General features: G+C 37.6%; 2 protein-coding genes across 2 annotated transcripts; one reads left to right on the top strand and one right to left on the bottom strand.

The window, feature by feature from the left end:
* Window positions 1–2,354: 2,354 nt before the first annotated feature.
* LOC149406824 (U-box domain-containing protein 21-like) lies at window positions 2,355–3,850 on the bottom strand. Its single transcript, XM_089609029.1, has one exon. It carries the CDS (start codon window positions 3,800–3,802, stop codon window positions 2,486–2,488), a length of 1,317 nt encoding a protein of 438 aa, XP_089465155.1. The 5' UTR covers window positions 3,803–3,850; the 3' UTR covers window positions 2,355–2,485.
* A 2,661-nt stretch (window positions 3,851–6,511) lies between these two features.
* On the top strand, window positions 6,512–9,104 carry MMD1 (RING/FYVE/PHD zinc finger superfamily protein). Its single transcript, XM_089626438.1, has 3 exons — window positions 6,512–6,857; window positions 7,115–7,358; window positions 7,456–9,104. Exons 1-3 carry the CDS (start codon window positions 6,563–6,565, stop codon window positions 9,026–9,028), a joined length of 2,112 nt encoding a protein of 703 aa, XP_089482564.1. The 5' UTR covers window positions 6,512–6,562; the 3' UTR covers window positions 9,029–9,104.
* The last annotated feature ends 8,917 nt before the right edge of the window (window positions 9,105–18,021 follow it).

Below are 18,021 nucleotides of genomic sequence, written 5' to 3'. Positions count from 1 at the left end.
AGAGTATTCGAGGACGACGGGGCAATCACAAGGAGTTCAGAACATCTTTCGGATCTCGATTCCGACACCCGGAGCTCAAGATAGGTCGTTCAAGGTGAATCGGACCTTCGAGGCAACGCACAAACTTACAGAGTCTTGTGCGTTTGCCCTGTGCGGTCCCTGTGCGGCGCACAGCCATTTGAAGACCCTGTGCGTTCGCCTGTGCGTTGGGTGTGCGGCGCACAGGCTGCTCAGAAAGACCTGTGCGGCGCACAGGATGGGGTGTGCGGCGCACAGGACACGATTCCAACTTATTTGTTGCGCGTTTTAATTGTAATCCAAGCCGTCGGATCACATCCGACGGCTCATATGAGCTCCGAAAAACGTAGGAAACCTACAAAAACACTTTAATTTATTCAGAAACATATCTTTGCTTTTGTTTTTAGTTTTGTTTTGATTCGGCCGCAAAAATCCCGGGAGAGAAGAAACGTTCAGAGAGGATCATCGTCGCCACAATTCTCGTTTTCATCATTCACAGTTTTCATCTCTAATCTCTGAATCTTTGGAACTCCCGTTTTTATTAATATAATTCAGTTTTTATTCATGATTGCTTTATATTTATCGCCGTTTATTCTCCGTTCAATCATGCACTAAATTCATTAAGGGCTAGGGTGTAGCAAGTTAGGAATATGGTTATGGATTCAATCATGTCAAATTAATATTCATATGCTCTATAGTGTTTGTTTATTTTAATTCCGGGTGTAATGCTTGAATTCGATTAGCTACCGTGTTCATGATATTAGGATTGCTTAATGCTCGGAAGAGATTAGGTTAGTCGTGCACAAGGATTAAATTACCGGGATACATTCCTAGGCTAGACATAGCTAGGTTGTTTCGGAGTCGTGTGAACGTTCTTGTTTTTAATGCTAGCCATTATTTTTAGGGGTTGAGATCGAGAGAAGATATCCCGGCATAGGTTTAGATTCTTAGATGTTCGAGAGAAATCTTAGATTACCATTATCGTGAGCGTGATTAGCAAACATAAGAGTGTGTGTTTTGTGCTTAATTTCCGAATCCAAACCATAGGAATAACTTGTGAAGCCATAGTTCCTGCTTTCTCATTATCGTGATCTATCGTATTTTAATTGCTTTTAATTTTCGTTCGTTTTTTATAACCATCATAATCATCAAATCATTGGGTTCAATTCGTGCTAGTAATCTTGTCAATTTAATTAAACATTTTCCTCGTGGGATCGACTCGTACTTACGAACTCTACTACTTGAGCGACTACGTGCACTTGCGTACGGAAAAATCGCAACAAACCTCGTCTTGTATTTTCGTGTTATATCTGACGGGAACTAAGCTTGAACCTCGCCTTGAAAACAACACGCTTGAAATCCTTGTAACCTCGCCTTGTAATGCAGTTCTTATTATTTAACATAGAAATAACTCTTTTCATATTTATTTGTATATTTTAATAATTTCTCTCTATATCACTATTTCATTAAAAGTCATTTATGTTAGGTAAGTTATTATTTATTTCGGTTTATTTTGTATCATTTTTCAGTAATTCATATTGTCTAGGTTTAAGTTTTGGTTTATCTCTACATTTCTTTTTGTATCATTCTTTCGATCAAAGTTAATTATGATTGATAAGAGTTAATTTATGTAAATAAATGTCTACATGTTTGTTTTGTGCTGATTTCAAACATATGCACTTTCTCTTTTTAATTGCGTGTATCAGTTTCTCATTAAAAATTGTTTATGTTCGGTAAGTCTTTGTTTATTTCGGTTTATTTTGTATCATTTTTTTATTAATTTATATGATCTCACGTATTCGATTACAATTTATCAATTCATTTATTGATATATTTCCTTCTGAATTTCAAATTGACTTGTCAAATGTGAGCTATGTAACCCTCTTTTATCGCAACAGAGTGTTGAAGCTTGACTAAGCCAAAACGTTGACTACATATTATTTTCTAGACATTTCAATATCAATTAATTTGACTACAAAATATGAAAGAAAAATTTAATCTCTCGATCAGCTCTATGCGTATTAAAACTTCAATATTTAGTTGTGCTTATACTTTGGCTACATGTTATATTCAGGGGATTTTTGAATTAAGGAGAAACATGTGATTTGTTACATGGCTACTAAAAATCACGTCATCAATTGTGACTACATTTGAAACTTAGTTGAGACGTTGGATAAATTGCAATTCTAACAACTTAACCGGCTTAATATGTGTAATTTTTCTTTAAAAATTCATTTTTTTTGGTCTATCGTCATCATTAATTGAAACAATAATGCAATAATTCAGTAATCGATCCAACGAATTTGATTTGCGATAATGGACTGTGTAAGTACAGAGAACAAAAAATGACTTGGAAGCTAATTAAAATCTATGACCTACTGTATAGTTTCTCAACAGTTCTGAATCCTGTGTATGGTTTTGTACATGTAATGTAACGTATACATTTCTTTAAAAAAAAAAAATTTGCTCAAAAAGATCTCTTGATATACTTCATATTCACCGACACATCGACGCAATCCAATCTCCGGCGATGAAGATTGAGGAGCTTCAAGAGCTCGTTCACCTTCTCTTTACACCTTTCGCTGCAACCAATCTGCAACATCAACAGCATTTTCTCAAAAGCCCCGGCCTCCAACGCCGCCACAACCGCATCGCCGTCGCTCTCCATCGCCAGAATCTTCCACAGAAACGAGACCAGACACTCGGTGGCGAAATCCGAAACCCTAAGAATCTTCTTCACCGCCAAAGGAGTCGTCAGCGCGTTATCCCTCGCCGCCGCTCTCGCTTCTCCGGCGTCGGAAATCCGGTCCAGAACCGCCGCGGCTCGCTCGCACACGCCTCGCTCCGAGCTCTCGAGAATCGCCTCGAGCAAGAGAGGAACCAATCCTAGCTCGACGAACGACGAAGCGGTTGTTACAGTGCTCTTGTTGTTCTTCTTCATCATGTGGAAAATGGCGGTCAGCGATGCTTTCGTCGCTCTAGAGCAGATCGGCTCTTTTATGATCCCAACCAGACCCTCGGTGCTTCCTTTGATTCTCGCGAAAGGCTCGGCTATGGCTTCGGAGGAGGAAAGAAGCTCTTTGAGCACCAGTACCGCGTTTTGCCTCGACGACAGGTCGTTCCCGCGCAGAAACGACACCAATCGACGCAACGACGCGTCGCTAGCGAGCCTGGCTCTCCCTTCCCCGTACTTATCGCCGCCGAGAATCCCCGGCAGAACCGACAAGATCTCCTCCGCCAAATCGCCTCCTTCCTCGCCGGAGAACGCCTCAAACGAAGCAGACAAGACAAAAACCGCTCGGCTCTCGGCGACGACCTTCCTGCTCCGATCTCCGTCTCCGGCCCAGGCCTTGACCTTCGCGACCAGCTCGCCGCACCTCTTGGCGTTCTTCCTCTCCGCCGCGGCGGCGATTCTGTCGCAGACCTTGGCGACCTCCGCCGTCGCCGGCGGGATCCTCGGCGTCGGAATCCTCTCGACGCCGCGAGAGCGATTCTGGACGCACCAGTCCTGGATCATCCTCCGGATGGTGTGGTTCGGAATCTGATCGAAGCTCGCCAAGGCCTGGTTCGTCGCCGGACAGGTTAGGTTTCCGGTGTCGATCCACTTCTCGATGCTAGCTCTGTCGTAGGTCATCCCCGTCGAGAGCGTCACCGGATCTTTCATCAGGTCGAGCGAGATCGGACACCGGTAGTGAGACGGTACGTCGATCTCCGAGTATTCGTTGCTCTGAGGCCTAATCGCTGTGCCATTGTTGTCTCTTCTTCTTCTCATTGATAGATTCATGTTGTAATGAAATGGATTTGATTGTTATGTGTGCGTTGAGCTGTGGGTATTTATAATTTTATATATAGTGTTTGTTTGACTACGCGGACCGTTTGTGGCGGTCAAAAAAAGAGGGCAGGTTTGGTTTGGGGCAAAATAGTAATATTATATAAAGCGCTCTCTCTCTTAGCTTGCATATGTTTGAATATTGACCGGTGAATGTTTGAATGCCGTGTTAATAATACTACATTAAATTAAAAGTGTTATTTTAAGAAGAGGGTGTGATTGGCAACTGTTGACAGGTTGGTGTGTTATGGTCTGAGTATACTGTGGAAGAAAATTTTTTTGAAGGCAGAAATTGCTTGGCCGGGTATGGCTTGGCTCTGTGTGGTCAATAATCTACTTGGTCAATTGGACTGATCTTTATCAATGCCAAGTCGGTCTGACTTGCCAGTTTGGAAGGCCTTCCACGCCGTTGGATCAAAATTAATAAAATATATATATATATATTCAATATATATTCGAAGTTTCGAACTTTTTCTTAATACTAATAAACGACCGACTTTTGGAATTAATTTTATGTCAGGGCGAGACTAGGACTTTTCCTTTACTTATAGATAGGGCCATAGGGGTGCCTCTTGGGTCGTAAAATTTCTAGAGTATATTGGACCACATGAAAAAAAAAAAAAAAATCAAACCATGCCAAATTATATATATTCTATTGATTTTATCCGATTTATACTACTATGAATGCTAAATTGAAAAAGAAGTCGCAATAAGGAAAGGAAAAGCTATCTTAAATATTGTTGTCGCTAGAAATTTTATTTTTTATTTTTTATTTTTATTTTTTAAGCTTAGTTAACTTTTTTTTTTTTTTTTTTTTTTAAGGCAGATTTCAGATTTCAATCTTACATAGGCAGGCAAAATAATTATTAAAGTTTGGATATATCTTCATTCCTTAAACGAATCGCCATTATCTTAAAGATGTCTTGAAAGAGATCTAATTAACTGATTTTGAGTGAAATGTCTTCAAGAATCAATTGTCCTCAATCAATGAGCCTCAACTTCTACTTATAGTTATAGCTAAAGTAGGCGGGAAGATCCATTCTATTAATCTAATTACAAATCTGTTCTTCTAATGCTCTTTCCAGCTCGTTCGGTTTTGTTGAATTTTGATGTAGTATCTGTATTTGGAGTCACTGCTTCTTCTTTTCAGTTGGGTTTTTTTTTTCTTCCTTTTGGAGAATTACAAAACTAATGATATTTTTTTAAGATTCTTTTTCAAAATAACAATTATTTCAAAACATATAAAAAATGTCGTTTTTCAAATATTTTATAACCAAAATACCCTTCAATTTTGAGTATACTTGTAAATATACATTTATAAAACTATAAAACAATGTATGCTTATAACAATGATAGCATTCATAGAGTATAAAAAAAAAATTCTTTTAAATGAGAGTAAATTGACTCCACTAGACACACGAGCTCATAAACTAAAATTGAAAAATCGGTCACGAATCCTCATAATTTCGGCGAGTGACCAACGGAAGAAATTTTTCTGAGGATGAACTCGACGTCGATGGTTCTCTTCATTGGGGAATCTAGGCGATTCAATATTTTGGGGACCTATAATACTAATAAAAATTTAAATTTTCAGGGTAAAAATGTAATTTTTTTAGAAAATTGGCTAAAAGTGTAAATTTTTAGGGCAAACAAATATAAATTTTCTTAAAAATAGGCAAAAAGTGTAAAATAATTTTTTTTTGTTCAACCCAATTGAAGGCCCAAGGACCAAGCCTTGCCCGCCTTAGGTCAGGGCCAGCCCTTGTCTTAGGGACCGGGCGATTTCTGTTTCGCCGGACAACAAATTTAAAGGTTCTCTGAAATAAAAATAGACATGTAACTCAAATAAAAAAATAATGCGCTTCAACGGATTTCGGTCAAGTTCACTCTATCAAATAATACACAATAAATATTTTATAGGAGTTGGACAGGAGGCTTATATAAGATAAGGTAATATCATTGAATCTCTTATCTTATACAACCTAATTTTCTATGTCTCTATGAAAATCTACCTTTGTTTAATTGGCCAGATAGTTAAAAATTAGAGACACATCTCCAAAAGCTATTGTGAAAATCAAAGTACTCTTTGTCCTTCAAGTTTAGTACGACTAAGATAATGAAGAAAACTCTCCCAACGATTAGCCAAGCACAAAGCTTGAAAAGAAATTGCATCTAGTTGTATACTTCTTTAGGACCGGTTGATGTTTTTATTTTTGCATTTAAAGGTATTTTGTCAAAAGTGTCAGTTTTTTGTAATTTGTTACACCACTTTCAAGATAAAAAAACCGATTTTTTAAAAATTTCAGCAACAAGTGCTAAAATTTACAAAATTTCTCATGCAAGAATCTACACCCCCTTAAATTACCATTTAAGTTTTTATAATAATGCATTATATCAAATCGAACTGTAAAATTTTATAATTACGTTTATTTATCGAAGTTAAAAAGAACGACATGCGTTTTAAATTCAATCTAACGATAGCGAGGTATGAGTATTAGGGGTATTAGCGTAAATCGGTCTTATATAAGTTTGCGAAGATTTGAGCGGGCAAACCAAAAACATAAAGAGAGAGAAAGTCCATAACTAACAAGTTGCAACACTTGCTCTAACAAACTCCAAAAATCAGTTAAAATCCCAGAGAACCCCATGAACGCTAAATCTTGAATCTTCTGGGAAAAGAAAAGGAGAGCCCTACGCGGAGATTTCGAATCGGCAATGTCGATTCCGATAATCGAAGCTTGCAAGAAGAGGAAGAGAAAGCCAAAGGTTTTCGGTTTTCAAGCGTTCGGCGAACCCAGCTCTGTGCTTCTTCCGAAATGCCCGTTCAGAGACAAAGTTCGTATGTTTCTTCAAGAATGCGCGGAGATCGAGGTTTACGACGTGCAAGGAATGCCGATTTGGTGTACTCTTCTTGCTCACGAGAGTCGAAGCCTTGTCGTCCCTCTTTACACCATTGAAGAAGAAGCCGAGAGCTCTCCTAGGCCCTACTGTGATCAATGCCGATGCACAGGTAGCTTAAGTTGATTTGATTCATGAACTAAGGTTTGTCGATTCTGATTTAGGGTTTTAGGGTTTTTGAAAAATCTCGACGAACTTCTAATATTGCGGCGTTAGAAATCAGAGCATGTGTACATGAAAACTGAAATCTTTTGTTGATTTTTGCTTCTGGGTATGGAATTCACGAGGATCATTTCTAGTTTCTCTTGCCCTAGTCGAGTTCTTCTCTATTAATGGGTGTTTCCCGATCTGGTGTGGTTGTTTGTTTAGGATGGAGTGGCCATTACGTTAGCAAGAGAAAATACCACTTTTTGATCCCAGACGATAGCTGTTGGAACAAGCCTCTTGATGAGAGCGTTTTCGATGCCCAATCACACCTTTTGCACGGACTCATTCATTGCAACGGCTTCGGCCACTTGCTGAGCATCAACGGGGTCGAAGGAGGTTCGAGGCACTTGTTTGGAAGGGAAATTATGGACCTCTGGAACCGAATTTGCACCACCCTTCAAGCCCGGTAATAATAACAGCCGAAACTGAAATCATGTTCTTGTGCAATTTTTTGTTTTTTTTTTCTTTTTCGGTTCGATTACTTACTGATTTCTGTTACGCAGGAAAATAACCGTAGCAGACACTTCGAAGAAGCGAAACATGGAGCTTCGTCTCCTTCACGGCGTCGCGTATCGACACCCCTGGTTCGGAAGATGGGGATACAGCTTTTGCCATGGAAGCTTTGGAGTGAAAGAGCACCACTACAGAAGCGCGTTGGACACCCTCTGCTCTTTGGAACTCGACAAGATCGTCGAAGACTTCTCCGAGACCGAAAGAGCTCGGGAAATCTCTCAGATCGTCCGGATATACAGAGACCGCAGCGAGACTCTGCTCGTGACGCTCAACGACCTCCTCAAGTTCATGCTCACGGTGAAATCCCAAAACCCAATCACGATGGTGATAAAGATACCGACAATCACATCCCTCTCGACGAAACCCCTCGCCTCCTCTTACCCCTTCCCCGCCGCCAAGCCCTGCACGAGATCGATCGCCCATCCGAGACCCGCGGCCAAGGACAGCAAGCCCGGGAAGTACAAGAGGTTCAACACGGTGGTCGCGAACATGGACAGTCGTTGGCCTCAGAGGAGGCTCGAATTCGCCGCCGACATCATCGTCGGCGCTCTCAAGGAGAAGAAAGAGAACACCCACTTCGGAAACGGAGGAATGACTAGGCAAGACGTCCGAGACGCCGCGAGGCTCCACATCGGCGACACGGGCTTGCTCGACTACGTCCTCAAGTCCCTCAACAACGTCCTCGTCGGCGACCAGATCGTCCGCCGCGAAGTCAACCCCGCCACGAGGATATTGGAGTACACCATCACCGAAGTCGGAACCAAGCCCGAACCACCACCACCGCTACCGCCGCCGCCTCCGAAAAATCTCCGCCCGCCAGCTGTCGTCCCGGGGAGCGACGTGTACGGCGACGTGGCGTTTTTGTACAAGCACGTGTTGATGGAGTACCCGGAGGAAGAGGCCGCGGTGGAGTCGGCGGTCCGGACGGTTCTCGACACGAAGCACTTCGTGAAGGAATGGCCGTTCGACGACGAGGAGGACCAGCTTCTGGCGTTTCTGGCGAGGCTGGCCGGGACGGGGCTCCTCGACGGAGAGGTGGTCTATCTCCCGCTGCACTCGACTCTGAAGGACCTGAAAGAAGGGATCGAGAGCGCGCTGAGGGACACGTACTGCGCGGCCGAGGGAGTGACGGTGACGGAGATCGAGGGGCTCGAGGGCATGGACGACGACGAGGTCCTCTTCGGGGCGGTGGAGTCCGGGGCCGAGCTGCGGGCCCGGGGGTTCGGGCTCGGGGACGCTGACGTGGAGGGGGGCAGCGACGCGTGGAAGGTGGCGTGCGGGTGCGGGGCCCGCGACGACGACGGGGAGAGGATGGTGGCGTGCGACGTGTGCGAGGTGTGGCAGCACACGCGCTGCTGCGGGATCGACGACGCCGACGCCGTCCCGCCGCTGTTCGTCTGCTCCGCTTGCTGCGCCTCGCTCGTCGCGCCGCCCGACCGCTGCCGTCGCGTCTTATCGTACGACGACGCCGCCGCCGCTTGGGCCGACGGATTGCTCGTCTTCGACTCCGACATCATCGACCGCCGGTTGTCCGTCGAGGGTCCCAAGGATTACTACGATTAAAGATTTTTTTCTTTCTTTCTTTGTGAATGATAGCTAGGCATTCTTTTTTACAGCTTTGTAAACTGTACATTTACTACTACACAACATACATTCTTTCACAGACAATTTGTTGTACTAGATGTAAAATTGTTTCAATATTGTTTTTCTTACTTGTTTCGAATTTCAGTCTCCAATACAATTGAAATTTGAAAGAAATTGTGAAGGGACATCGGAATTCTCTATTATGTGTGGAAGTTAAAAAGAAATTTGAAAGGGGGGGAAAATGGGGAGAGTGAGAGGCTGAGAGCCCAAATTTGATTGTATAAAAAATGAATAAATGTCACGCTTGTTGTACGTTTGTCCTGTCAATATCATTTTTGTGTGTGTGTCCTTACATTATTTTCTCATACACTGTTAGTGTATGGTCACGTGAAAAGAAGTCATCTATTTCTCTTCTATCTCTCCGTTCATTTTTTTTTTCTTTATATTGTTTTATCTTTATATTTTTCTTCACTCCCCCACTTTTGCTAGCTCCTCCACCCCAGTCTCTCTCTCTTCTTTCTCTCTCGCTCATATTCCATCTTCCGTGTATTTTTGAATACTTGCCAATCAATCTCTCAATTATTCGGGGACATTTTTTTTCTCTACTTCCTTCTCTCATCAAAACCCTTTTCTTTTTTCTTTTTCCTCTGCGTATAGTCTTAAAGTTCTATGATGTCGAACTTTTTTTTTCTTCTTTATTTCTTCGTCGAGCTTGAAGAGCAGCTGAGAAGAGATTAGTGTGACTGGTTTTTTTTAAGAACAAAGGAAAGGTATCTTTGACTCTCTGTTCCTCGCTATTATTTTTCCTTTTTTTCTTTTTTTTTTCTTTTGTTAACCAGAAAAAGAAAAAGGGAGATTTGTGATTTTGATTTAATTACCACACGTTTCTTGTCCCGTGGATGTGGATTGTGACTCCACGCTCAAAGAAGAAAAAGTCTTGAAAGAAAGAAAAACAAAACCCTCTCAAACCACAAAATACACATTTTTTCCTCAAAACCCTAATTTATCAAAAACACCGATCGATCGAGCAATGCCGATTTACCAGCCGCCGCCGAGCCGGAGGATCGCTAAGCTCGAGGATGGCGAGGGAGGTCAGGTTAATTTGCGTGTTGGCATACATGTTTGGTTTTGGAGAGTTGTATGTTAGTTAGTTTGAAGCTTTTAACTTTGTTGTTTTGTTGGTCTTGTCTTAAATTGGAGCTAAAGAGCCAGCAAAGGCAACTTATTATAATTTTTTTTTATACAGAGAAAGAGGTATACGATGCCCATATGTAAAAAAACGAATGAAAAAAACAAGGGAAATTAGGGAAAATAACACCATTTATACCCTGTGTTTTAGTGAAATGTCGAGTTTAACCCTCGGTTTTCAAAAATGTCGAGTTCATACCTTCTGTTTAACTCAAATGACGAAATTATACCCTCTTTTTAATTAAAATAACGAAATTATACCCTGAAATAGACAATAGTGTCACGAATATTCTTTTTATTGACTTTTCATTGACGTTGACTATAATATTTATATATAAAGACCAATTATCTTTATTCATTCGCGCCATATATGTAATTTACTTAAAAACTAAAAAAATAAAGAGCAATCTCTTAATCGTGAAGAACACAGAAAGAGGCAAAGAGGTAAACATCGATAGTTGATAGTCATCAAAATCGCATATTCGAACAGAGAATCCAGGATTTAGAGTTACAATTCGAACACGGAATGAAGTCGTTTCTTAGGAGGTATGAGTTTTATTATTTAATTTCAATTTAAGGCTATTTTTATTTCAAAATTGAGAATTTGGAAGTTAGGGCACTGATTTAGATTTGATTTGATTTTTCTTATATAAGAGTTAATATCAATGAAAAGGAGATTTGTGACGCTGTTATTCATTTCAAGGTATAATTTCGTCATTTTAGTTAAACAGAGGGTAAAATTTCGTCATTTTAGTTAAACAGAAGGTATGAACTCGACATTTTTGAAAACCGAGGGTTAAACTCGACATTTCACTAAAACACAGGGTATAAATGTGTTATTTTATTTGTTCTTCGTTTTCTTTCTCTCTCTTTGTTTCCTTTACATCAGAATTTATATTGATTTTGGCTATGTCAAAGCCTTGGGGCAAGCTTTTTTGTTTTTAAACCAAAACAACCGGAAAAGAAAAAAAAAATGTTGTGTTTATAGATCTAAAAAACAGAGGAAGTGGAAAATGGGTGGTGTCTAACGATTGTTTAGTTCTGTTTTTTTATTTATCAGAACTCTAAAGAATTATCTCGACAGAGTTTTAGTCCTTCTGGAGAGCTCAAGACCGAATCATCAAAATTCAAAATTCAAAGACTTATGTTGATGAGTTCCCACTTGTATCAGCATTTACAATGTCTAATATGCCCTTAATAAATACTTTTCGTTATTTATTTTATATAAAAAATAATTATGTTATTTTGTTAATTAGTTACACGATTTTTGTTTCCAATTTTAAGCGGGAGATATAGGGCGTGTTTGGCGTAATAAGTCTGTTTTTGCTGTTAGCAAAAACCAAAATGCAATCTTATTGTTTGGTAAAACAGTTTTTAGAAAAAATTTCAAAAACGATTTTAAAAATTGTACATGAGTCACAAAAGCTACGAATCTTAGCTTTTAGAAAAAGCGTTTTTGTATTTGATATAAAATTACTTTAATATCCACACATGATTATCCATAGCACTGTTAAATATTTATTTTATGTCTATTTTAGTCTTTTTACTATAATATATTTATTTTACCAAACGCAAAATCAGTTTTTGTTACCAGCAATCACTGTTTTATAAACAGCTTATCAAACACCTGTCAGTTTTTGAAAAAAATGGGAAAAACTGAATCTAAAAGTGTATTTATTAGCCATCCGTACCTTTAATTTTAAGTGTTTTAACCACTATTTTAATTAGTTTGTGTGTTCAGTGCTTGAATTTTGATATTTGATAATACTCATGGTAGTAAAGCAGACTTTGCTTTTCTTCTTATTCCTAGGGTTACGTCTCTACGCAGCTTCTCCATGGGTAAGGGTAAGGGTAAGAAATGGAAGAAAAGAAATTGAAGAAGTCCCTCTCAACTTCTAGCCGCTCCTCCCGAGCCCGTTTTGACTCCTGCGGAAATTAGGTGATATTCAAAAGAAACTATTTGAAGAAATTAATTAATATGTAAATGCAATAGTGAGAAAATGTTGATTTTTTTTTTAAAGAATACCTTATGTTATAGAATTTTATAATCAACTGGGTCTGGGTCACATCAAACTTCAGAATTTAATTTTAGCCCGACGTTTAGGAATTTTGAAACGAATGGTCATGTTGATGAGTTGGCACTTGGAACAGCATTTACAATGTCTAATATGTCCTTACTGAATACATTTCGTTATTTATTTTATATAAAAAATAATTATGTTATTTTGTTAATTAATTAAACGATTTTTATTTCCATTTTTAAGTCGGTAGATATTGTTGTCTGGATATTTTGAATTGAATTTTTAGATTATCTCTCGACGTAGAAAAAAACCGATTTCAATTTTGGGGTGGTGCATTCATGTTGTTTCACCTTCCGTACCTTTAATTTTATGTGCTTTAACCACTATTTTAATTAGTTTGTATGATCAGTGTCTGAATCTTGGTATTTGATAATACTCATAGTGGTAAGAGATGGCAATTTCGTGTTCGTGTCGTGTTAATCGTGTTTCCTAAAAAATCGTTAAAACCAAATCCGACCATTTATTAATCATGTTTAAAATTTAAATCCAAATCCGACCATTTATTTTATCAAAGATCCATATCCATTTAAATTAAATCATTTAATAATCGTGTTAAATGAGTTATTTAATCGTGTTTTAATCGTTTCTAAACATTTAACCTTAATTATCCAATACACAAAAATAAAATAAAAATGTGATTAATTTTAGCCCATGCAAAAAACTTGAATTACATAATGCAGTTATCTAAATCTACTGATCTCAATCTAAGAAGAAAATATATTACAACTTCAATTTTGAGGTAGAATGGACAATCTGTTTCACCCTGTCAAAAGAGGAGCGAATTTTTTATTATAAATTCTCAATTGCAAACACAGCAAACTGACACGTGAACATTTCATAATGCACGTGGATATTAATTTCATTTGCATACGACTTTTCCTTTTAGTTTTTCTAATCAACTTGGACTCATAACTACGAAAAGGGACACTCTGTAGAAGAGCATGAAGTTGTTTTACTACTTGGATGACTGGATCTAATACCGAACTCATTATAATAACATTAAGATACTAGACATTGATATTGCAACTCAATTTCTCTATTTGGCTTAATTTGATACTGGACGGCGTCAACAACGTTTGCGAAGGACGGGGTGGAAAAGACCGCGTCGCAGGTGAAGCCGTTACATTGAACAGAGATGGAGTAGTGTTGTAGTGGCTCAAATACTCAGATCGACACCCTATATTTTCCCTAAAAAATATGTAAGCACAAATTCTACAACTTTTCCCAGCTCTACTCTGTTTTGGCTTACCACTTCCATCTCCTTCAAGATCTGTTCAAGGGAAAAAAAAAAATAAGACTAGAAAAATAGTTCGAAACACTGATCAGCTAGGCTAAGCTCATTTTGAACATTTTGAGAGCTTGCTGTGTGAAACTATATCATAAACAACATATTGTACGTTCTACTTCTACATATTCACATTATTGTTTATCTGAAGATTTTGTATCTAACTTGCATAATATTAAAATTTATAATCTACGTATTCACGACGTGGGACTTCTTCTGAGAAGATGGATCGTCGAACTGAATCCCTGGCCCTTTTATGTTCCCAAATTTAACAAAAAAAAAAGGATTAAGACTCTCACCACTCTTGGTGCTGTCTTCGCAGAAAGTTTGCCCTTTTATGTTCCATGGCTTCGGTTCAAACTTTGTTCTTATTGTGCAGAAAAATCACAGAACATATGGCATGAACAAAACAGTCATTCATGACTCAAATTTCATCATCGAATTCAAATAGTCATCCGTGAATCGAATACGCTAAAAAAAACAAATAGAGCAGAACAATTTCAAAAAAAAAAAACCCAAATAACAAATCCTAACCTCTCGAAATCTTTTGATACACGAAGAGAGGCCGCAGCGAGTTTGCATCACAAAATGGCATGGAAGGCGTGTTAGAGAATGGCAGAGAGAACGGTGGTCGTCGAGCACTGAGAAGGTGTCCATGATCTAGCGTTCCATGTCGCCTCCGATGAACGTCGTTCGATTGATCGTGCTTCATTTCGTGAAGACCAAGCCCGGGACGTGCCTCGTCGCGAGTTTCCTGTCCCGATGGATAGAGCCGATGAGACCCGACGCGAAGATCTTCAACCTCGTGCTCGGCGGCTGAATGAGGTTCGGGCTCGGGTTCAGAGGCGAGAGAGTCGCGGAGTTGATGGCTTGGGCCGGCGTTGTAGCTGATGTGAACTCGGTTGTCCTCGTCGCGAGGATCCACGAGATGGTGGAGAAAGACTGAGAGAAGGAGAGAGAAAAGGTCGGTGAGAATTAGTGAGATAAAGTGCGAGAGAGGTGGAGAGGTATGAGTTAGACTCTTAGAGATAGATAGAGATCTGACTTTTAATTTTTCTTATAAAATTTAGTCGAGTAAAATTTGAGTTCTTCAAACTTCAAACGAAATTTTTAGAGGTAAAATTTCCCTCCTCCTAAAATTAGTGAAAATTTGACCCAATTTGACCAAAAAATTTGATGAGTCTATTTAAAAGTTGAAAATTACATGGACAATTTTTGTTACAAATGAATAGTCTTTTATTATCAAATGATTAACGTATTCAAAATTAAAAAATAAACGTAAGTTGTCTTTTTTGTTACTAATTTTTTTAAATATAATTAATCCCTAATTACGAGATATAAAATCATCAATAAAAGCCAGTTTTTAATTTCTTTTAAATTAACTATAAAACATGAAATTGTTATTAACAATGAAACGTGGGTTATGAAAATTATTAAGCAACATTGGGCTACATACTAATTGAGTATCTTTATATATATAAATGTCAAAACTAATTTAGTAGATTGATTTATATGTGTTATTTATTTATTTATGATGATACAACTTTATATATATGATTCTTATTAATTATGAAGTCAATTGGTTATGGCTCCTTGAATTGAATTAGATTAAATTGAATATCTTTCTTTAAAATTTAATAAAACAAAATTGAATATGATACGTTATTATGATAATATAGTTATTGTGATTGTCAATTTTAAATTATGATTTTTCAATATGAATTGAATTGAATTGAAATTCAATAAAATTGAATATGATACATTATTATGAAACTATAGTTATTGTGATTGTGAATCGTGATTATTCGATATAAATTGAATTAAAATTAAAATCAAATAAAATTGAATTTAATATGTTATTATGAGACTATAGTAATTGTGATTGTTCGATATGAGTTGTATTTCTTATTGCTCTCGTTAAGTCAATTGATATACTATTGAGTATATGTTATCATACGTGAATTGATATTTATACGAATATACTTTATTTTATTACATCATATTTTCTAATATTAATTTTATGTTTATAGTTATAAATTTATAATTTGACATATATGATATTAATCGTGTTTAAATGGATCGTAATCGTGCTATTACTCGTAATCGTGTTAATTGGATCATATTCGTGCGGGTCGTAATCGTGTTTCGTGTCGACCATTTAATAATCGTGTTAATCGGTTTTTTATCGTGTTACCGTAATCGTGTCGTTTTGAACCATTATTTAATCGTGTTAGCGTGTTCGATCCAATTAAGAACCGACCCATTTATTGAGATCCAAATCTGCCTTAAATCGTGTCGTAACCGTTTCGTGTTTCGTGTCCGGACCAAATTGCCACCCCCCGTAAGACAGATTGTTTATATATTCGTTAGACTTTGTTTTTCTTCTCATTTCTGGGGTTATGTCTCTACTGTTTCTCCATGGGTATGGGTAGTGGTTATGTCCCTCTCAACTTTTAGCAGCTCTTCCTGAACCCTGCCTTAACTCTTACGGAAATCAGTAAAAAGAAGACTATTTGAAGAAATTACATTTATATGTAAATGCAAAAGTGAAGAAATTACATTTTGTCATTAATACTATCTTCTTGTTCTTTTTTTGTGAAGTTTCTCTATGTTTACAAAGTTTATTCTTCGAACTGTCAAATCTATAGAAAAATACAATATCATCAGCGTACAAGACTAATTCATATAATAACAATAATTATAGTAAAAAATTAATTACAATGTCACAAGAGCTTCTCCGTTCAGATTAAGTTTACACTATTTAAACAAACACATCATCGTTAGATCCTTCAACGTGTACATCCAACAATCTGTGTTGGATCTGAACGAGTATGCGTTGAGATATCTCGTCTCAAAGGATTGTTGGGATATCCCTTGAGCTTATAAACCTCTAAGAAGTTTGATCTAATTCGGTACACCCCATTAATTTCAAATTACTTCTCATATGCATTCATCACCTTATCTCTCTCTCTCTCTCTCTATATATATATATATATATATATATATATATATCCGTCTCCATCTTTGTCATCTTCAACTCCACATAATATTGCGAAGTGCTGGGCTATGATCTCACCCTGCTCATCTTTCCCATAAGATTATGTAATTTTTTTTGCCCTAACGAGATCGATGATTCTCTTTTAATATAAACAATACAAATTATATCAGCAAGTATCTACATAATTTTACATGAATATGATTTTTAACTTAAAAAAAAAGTAAATAATTAATTAAAAGAAAAAAATAATATAAATTACCAGAAAATTCTCGGCTTCTTTCGACACGTAGATCTCGTCAACTTCAAAGCCTACAATTAGAGCACCACTTTTATAAGATGGTTCCTTATGATCTCTGTTTCCATTTTATGATTAGGTCAAATTTTGGTAGCCACTAATTATTCTGCACCGTTGATCATTGTCAAGCACTTCAAATTCATATTAAATTAAGTTGTCTAGAATGTCAATCATCATCTCTTTGCGTATGACTTCGTATTCCATTGCAACGGGTATTTTGTCATCACGATCAGCTCGTTCGAAAATCAAGTGATATTAAAAAAAAGTCTCCACTTCTTGCAACTCCTCCTGAATCCGCCTTAACTCCTGCGGAAATCTAGTGATATTTAAAAGAAGACATCGAAAAAATTATATTAATATGTATTTACAATAGTGAAAAAAAAGTTACCTTTTGTCATCATGGTCATCTCTGTCATACCCTATTCCCTTTATTTGTGAAGTTTCTTTATGTTTACCGTGTTTATTCTTCGATCTGTCAAACTTGTAGAGAAATGCAATATCATTAACATACAAAACTAATTCATATAGTAACAATAATCATAGTAATAAATTAATTCACAAGATCACCAGAGCTTTTCCGTTCATATTCAGTTTGCGTTCATACTTAAATACACACATTATCATTGTTATATCATTCAACGTGTACATCCAACAATCCGAGCGAGTTTACGTTTAAATATCTCATCCAACAATCTCAACGCAACAAACGCGTTGACATATTATTAGACGAGATATCATAACGCATATTCGCTCGGATTATTGGATGTATGCGTTGAAGGATCTAACAACGATGAAGTGTGTATTTAAGTATGAGCGCAAACTAATCTAAACGGAGGAACTCTGGTGGCCTTGTGAATTAATTTATTACTATGATTATTGTTATTATATGAATTAGTTTTGTATGTTAATGATATTGTATTTCTATACAGGTTTGACAGATCGAAAAATAAATATGGTGAATATAGTGAAACTTCACAAAAAATAAGAGAGTGACAGAGGTGACCGTAATGATAAAAGATAATTCCTTCACTATTGCAAATACATATGAATGTATTTTTTTTTCTAATAGTCTTCTTTTGAATATCACATGATTTCCGCAGGAGTCAAGGTGGGTTCGGGAGGAGT

Source organism: Urtica dioica, chromosome 1 (genome assembly GCF_054948205.1).
Source record: "Urtica dioica subsp. dioica isolate 48M chromosome 1, U.dioica_male_clone48M_v1_H2, whole genome shotgun sequence".
Classification (NCBI taxonomy): Eukaryota; Viridiplantae; Streptophyta; class Magnoliopsida; order Rosales; family Urticaceae; genus Urtica; species Urtica dioica.
This window is presented reverse-complemented; position numbering and strand designations above follow the sequence as displayed.